General features: G+C 39.9%; 1 protein-coding gene across 1 annotated transcript; it reads left to right on the top strand.

Moving 5' to 3' along the window:
- Window positions 1-3,598: 3,598 nt before the first annotated feature.
- Window positions 3,599-4,120, top strand: LOC140013363 (uncharacterized). Its single transcript, XM_072062630.1, has 2 exons — window positions 3,599-3,751; window positions 3,797-4,120. The coding sequence occupies exons 1-2, from the start codon at window positions 3,599-3,601 to the stop codon at window positions 4,118-4,120; spliced, it is 477 nt and encodes a 158-aa protein (XP_071918731.1).
- The last annotated feature ends 2,637 nt before the right edge of the window (window positions 4,121-6,757 follow it).

Raw genomic sequence — 6,757 nt, 5'->3', positions numbered from 1 at the left:
TTCTGAATTATCAAGTGCCTGAGAATCAGAAGATAGATATAGTTGAAATGTTTCTGGAAGGGAGAGCAGATAGGTGGTTTCAAGGACTCAAAATGAAAAAATCAGGCGTAAGTTGGAAGGAATTTGAGGAGTTACTATGCAAAAGATTTTGCAACAAAATTTGCAGAGATATAGTGCAAGAATTTAACAAGATTCAACAGGTTGGAAGTGTGGAGAATTACCAGGAAAAATTTGAGGAACTCAAACCACTAATGCTGATGAAAAATCCTCAATTAGATGAAGGCTATTTTGTATCTAGTTTTATTAGCGGATTCAAAGAAGAGATTAAGCCTATGATCAGAATGCTCAAGCCTACAGAGTTGTCTGCTGCCTATGAGATGGCTCAATTGCAGGAATACTCCCTGCAGTTACAGAACAGGCAAGGGAAGGAGATGCAGAGGAGTCCTATAGAAAATAAATTTGGAATGCAAAAAAGTCAGCTCTCAAGCTCCACAACAGGGAGTTTGTACAAAGTCCCCCCTATAAGCCACCATAAACACTTTAATGTAAGGAAAGGATCCCCAGAAAACAACTCCACCAGGAAGATTTCTACTCAGGAAATACAGTATAAGAGGAACAATGGATTATGCTTCAAGTGTGGGGAGAAGTATGGGGCAGGGCATCAATGTAAGATGGGACACTTAAATTTTTTTCCTGGGGGAAGAGGAGGAAGAGTCCGAATTTGAGGATGCAGTTGGGAAACAGGATAGCACACTGAAAATCCAGGATCTGTCATGGAAATGTCTTTACACACACTGTCAGAATCTCTTAAAAGAAAAACTATTACCATCACAGGGCAATTGGACGGAGAGGAAGTGCTGATCCTAGTAGACACAGGTAGTTCTGATAGCTACATTGACAGTGAATTGGTTATTGCCTTAGACATACCTTACAGAATGGTAGCACCTTTTTCTATCATTGTGGGTAATGGAACTTGTGTAACTAGCAAGGCTATATGTCCTCGGGTCAGGTGGGAGGTCAATCAGCACAAATTTCGTTTTGACCTGAAAGTAATGGAACTGAGTGGTTGGCACATTGTTGTGGGAGTGGACTAGATGACTCATTTTAGTCCTGTCACGTTTGATTTCCATAACCTTAGGATCTCTATGGAATATGAAGGGGAAGTAGTGCAGCTGCAAGGGAGTTCTGAAGACTGTGAGCTGGATTTGATCTGAGGCAAGGATCTGAGGCACTTTATAGAATATAAGAAGAGGTGCTTTGCAATGAGAACTTTAGAGACAGCATCAACTTCATCAGATACCTCAGTAATGACAGAATGTGGTCAGCAACCTCAGGAGATTAAGGACCTGCTGGAAGAGTATGCAGATGTGTTCCAGCAGCCTGTATCCCTGCCACCTGCCAGGAACTGTGATCATGAGATTCCATTGAAGTCAGGAGCTCAACCCTTCAAGCTAAAACCCTACAGATACCCCCATTCCCAGAAGGATGAAATCGAAAGGCAAGTCACAGAGATGTTAAACAATGGAATTGCAAGACACAGCAACAGTCCATTTGCATCACCAGTTCTTCTAGTCAAGGAGAATGAGGGGACTTGGCGCTTCTGTGTTGACTACAGAAAACTCAATGAGATTACCATCAAAGACTGTTACCCCATTCCAAATGTGGATGAACTCTTGAATGAACTAGCTGGATCCAAGTTTAAGACTAAGTTAGATTTAACAGCAGGCTATCACCAGATAAGGGTCAAACCTCAAGATGTGCACAAAACAGCATTTCAGACCCATGTGGACACTATGAATTCTTAGTCATGCCTTTTGGACTGACGAACACCCCTGCAACTTTTCAGTCCTTGATGAATCAAGTGTTCCAACTATATTTGAGGAAGTTTGTTCTAGTTTTCTTTGATGATATCCTGATTTACAGCAAAACGCGGGAGTCACACCTGCAACACTTGAGGTTAGTACTGAATGTGCTCAGGGAAAACCAGTTGTTTGCAAAAAGGTCCAAGTGCTCATTTGCGCAGACTCGAGTGGAATATTTGGGACATACCATTTCAGAAGAAGGGGTCAGTATGGATTCTTCCAAGGTTGACAGCATTCTAACCTGGCCCACACCTAAGTCAGTAAAGGAGTTGAGAGGATTCTTGGGACTCATAGGTTACTACAGGAGATTTATTAAGAACTATGGCATCTTGTGTAAACCAATGACAGATCTGCTAAAGAAGGATGCATTTGCTTGGACTGACTCAGCTCAGCAAGCATTTGATCTACTCAAGAAGGTAATGACTTCAGCTCCAGTCCTTAAACTGCCTGATTTTAAGCAACCATTTGTGGTGGAGACTAATGCAAGTGGAGGAGGCATTGGAGCTGTACTCATGCAGGAGGGGCATCCCATAGCATTCTTTAGCAAATCATCGAGCTCAAGGAACTTGGGATTGTCTGCATATGAAAAGGAGCTAATAGCACTAGTGATGGCAGTAACAAAATAGAGGCATTACCTAGTAGGCTATCATTTTATCATTCGGACTGACCATCAGTCCTTAAAGTATTTACTGGATCAGAAGCTAACAACAGCAATACAGCATAAATGGTTGACTAAACTACTTGGACTGGACTATGAAATTCAATACAAACGAGGCAATGAGAACTTGGTAGCTGATGCTCTTTCCAGGAGAGCTGATGAGGCAAGGGTGGGGGAGCAGATGACAGGAATTTGTTTGGCTATGTCTTCTGTCAAACCAGTTTGGATGACAGAATTGGTCAGGAGCTATGAACAAGATTCACAGTGCCAGGAGTTGATTGCTAGAATTATCCTGCAACCTAAGTATCCACATCTGTATCAACTCAGTGATGGTATTCTCAGATATAAAGGGAAACTCTATGTTGGCTCAAGCAATGGAGTTAGAGGACAGATAATGGAAGCTTTGCACTCCTCTTCTGTGGGAGGTCATTCAGGGCAAAGAGGGAGTTGGCACAGAATCAGTAGCATATTCTATTGGCCTGAGATGGAGTAGGAGGTTAGGAGGTTTGTGCAGGCCTGTGATAGTTGCCAAAGGAATAAATCTGAACATGTTCAGCACCCTGGACTTTTGCAACCATTACCTATACCTAGTCAAGCATGGACACACGTCTCTATGAATTTCATAGAAAGACTTCCAAATTCACAGAACTTTGACACCATCCTAGTAGCTATGGATCGATTCACCAAATACAGTCATTTCCTACCACTTACTCATCCTTTTTCTGCCAAGCAAGTTGCTCAGGCTTTCCTGGACCAGGTGTATAAACTCCATGGATTGCCTGAAACTATAGTTACAGATAGGGACAAGGTCTTTACTAGCAATTTTTGGAGGGAACTATTTCATTTGATTGGGGTGAGTTTATGCTATAGTTCTACGTATTATCCAGAAACAGATGGCCAGAGCGAAAGGGTGAACCAGTGTGTAGAATCCTATCTGAGATGCATGACTGGAGAATTTCCAAATCAGTGGAGCAAGTGACTTTCCTTAGCTGAGTAGTGGTACAATTCTGCGTATCATTCAAGCTTAGATGTGACTCCTTTTGAAACTCTCTATGGCTATAAGGCCTTACCCCTACCAATGGGCCCCTACTATGACTCTATCATTCCTGCAGCAACTCAAGCAATTCAGGAAAGGGAACAAATCTCTGCCAGTATCAGGGAGCATCTACTAAAGGCTCAGCAGAGGATGAAATATTTCGCAGATAAACGCAGGACTGAGAGGAGCTTTGAAGTAGGAGAATTAGTGTTTCTCAAGTTGCAGCCTTACAGATAGCAGACCATAGCTATTAGAAGGAATCTCAAGCTCGCAACAAAGTTCTATGGGCCTTTTGAAGTAGAGAAGAGGGTCGGTGAGGTTGCCTACAAACTCAAACTGCCTCCTACAGCTAGGATACACCCAGTGTTCCACGTATCTCTACTGAAGAAAAGGATTGGACCCCCACAACAGACTTCCGCTACGCTCCCAGAATTTGATTTGCAGGATCAGTGTCCTTTAGTACCAGAAATGGTCTTGAAGAGGAGAGCTATTCTCCGGAAAGATATACCAGTGGTTCAGTACTTGATCAAGTGGCAGCAATTGGAGTATGATGAGGCATCATGAGAAGACAAGGATTTCATAGAACAACAATTTCCAGAATTTGAGACTTGCGGACAAGTCTAAACTAAAGAGGGAGGAATTGTCAGGAAGCTGAAGGAAGACGTCGTCGTTTAGCCAAAGGATTATGAAATTGCAGAAAACGGTGTCGTTGCACTTAAATAGTTAGTTAGTAGAGTTAGTGAGTTGGATAGATTATAAAAGAGAGCTCGGTGATTGGCTGAGGCATTAATCTTGTAACGAATTTCTGTTAATGAAATTTCTTTCTCTCTCTTCTCACAATTCTCTCTTGAATCCCTTCCTCTTTCTAATTTTCTCCCAAGAAATCCAAAACCTCTTCAATTCGGTCCTGATAGTAATACTCGAGTATACCAAACATTCACCCAGGGTCACCATATCACCCGACAGACTCCGCTTCTGGCTCGAGTCGATCGGTAACGAAGGGCAGGACCCAATTTAGCCAAAAGGCTTACATTCATGCACAAGTAATTTTTCAATCATTAAATCATTGAAAATTTCACATTCATTTAGGTCGAGTGCGATAAAGTACACACTCGCCTAGAAAACTCGTTTTGGCAAACATTGAACGCATTTAACATGTTATCAATCGTTCATACAAGCCATATAATCAAGAAAACATAACAAACAAGAAACACTCACCTATTTACGCAAAATAACGTCCAAAATATCCCTCCGGATATTACCCTTAGTCACTGATGAAACCTAATATTAAACGAGAGATAATATTACAGTTCATCTAGCAAAATAATTAAGTGTAATCGAAGAAACCCGACTAATTAAGAGTAAAATGTGTAAAGATGACTTTAAAGTGAAAAGAGACATTTGGATCGGAAGATGGAAAGAACTAAGGGTTTCACAAACCAAACGTAAAACAAAACTAAAAGGGTTATAAAATTTCCAATGAAAAATGCTTGGATCGAAGACAAATCAGAATCCGGCTAGATAGGCTAAAGAAATATTTTTCTGAATAGTTTATGTGGCTCAAAATCAATATATATTCAAGTAGATATTATATAACAAGTGTCTTGATAGAAATCATGTGAAAAGGAAGCTAAACAAACCTTAAATGCACACCTAAAACCTCGCTTGATAAAATTAGGGTTTGCAGCTGAGAAACCCTTGGCAATTTTTCTTTGTTTTGGAAAGAAATGAGTAAACATTTGAAGTTCAAAACTTGACATTTGTAACTAAGTATCATGTTTAAAACGGTTGTCACATTCATCATGCAAAAAGGTACAAGTTCAAATGGAATCTAGTTCAAGTAACACCATTAAAGTGGACCTAAGTGAGTCTAAGAAAAGTAAGTCCAACGCATCCCCAAATCACATTTCAAATCTCACTTTTACTTATTCAAACTTCAAGAAAATAAACGGACAGCATTTCTCCTTAATTTCTTCACTTTCCATCCTACAATCACAGACCAAATCTCATCCCAAATCAAATACAGTTTCACATACAAATCATAGGCGATAAAACACCTTTTGGCACAACAACCACAACCGAAGCAATACTCATTGGATGGAATGAATCTTATGGCATTTCGAAACCAAGACATATACTTACATTTCTTATGAAGACCTCCAAAGCCAAATCATGGGTTTTCATGGTCAAAAATGAAAATCTCCACGAAAACAGAAATCTAGTCGCGAAACAGGGCTCATGGGCAGTCAAGGGTATTTCGGTCATTTCACATGCTAAAGTGCTCGGATCGAGTTGAAATTTTTCAGGCAGCTAGTTAACACCATTTTCTACAACTTTCATGTTTTAACCTAAGCCTGATTCGGCCTCCATCATGGCCAAACAGAATCGGCCAGAACAGGGTAAGATGAAACCCTAAACTGAAATTTCCGCACCAAACCAGAAATTTTCCGCAACCAATCATATCCAACATATACCCACTCCATTTTACACTATAACAAGCCATCAATCCATGACTAAACAATAATTATGATATAAAAACAGAAAAATCACTAATAAATCAAAAATCCATCAAAATTTCACTTTCAACCATAAAACCTACCACAAATCAACATATTTAGCCACTAAAGCCACTAATTTGACATTAACAAGAACAAAGAGAAAGTTTCCAAGCAAGGTACCTTGACACTTCAAGAAAGATGGTAGTTTAGTTCTTCCTCCTCCAAAATTAATCCACCAACACCTTTAAACTTTCCTAGTGATCACTTGTATGGAGTAAATTCAAGTTTGGTTGGCTAGATCACAAGATTTGAGCAAGAAATGAAGCTAGAAAATGAAGAACTTTCCTCTCTTGTTTTGCTCCTCAAGAAGGCCGGCCAAGACAAAGAAAAATAGAAGAAAATTGGGTCAAAATTGGTTTTTAGTAAAGGTAAGAAAGTTAGGCAAGTCCAACTTCCAATCGTGTCGCGACACATGGCACTCTTAATGGTTCAGACTTATCTTCTTTCTTCCAATGATTAATCTATCTAGCTAACCTCTAATTATCTCCTAGTAGCGTGTAAAATAATAACACTTAGCACAAAAATCACGTAATCACCAAAATTTTATCGCACTAACGGGTCCCATGTCTATAATGCGTTTCAAATTTATGTATACTAACTCATACTAGGAAAAATGATTTTAAACTATACTTACTTGTAAAAA

This window comes from Coffea arabica, chromosome 8c, assembly GCF_036785885.1.
Source record: "Coffea arabica cultivar ET-39 chromosome 8c, Coffea Arabica ET-39 HiFi, whole genome shotgun sequence".
NCBI classification, from domain to species: Eukaryota; Viridiplantae; Streptophyta; class Magnoliopsida; order Gentianales; family Rubiaceae; genus Coffea; species Coffea arabica.
The sequence above is the reverse complement of the archived record's forward strand: the minus strand, read 5'-3'. Positions and strand labels throughout refer to the sequence as shown.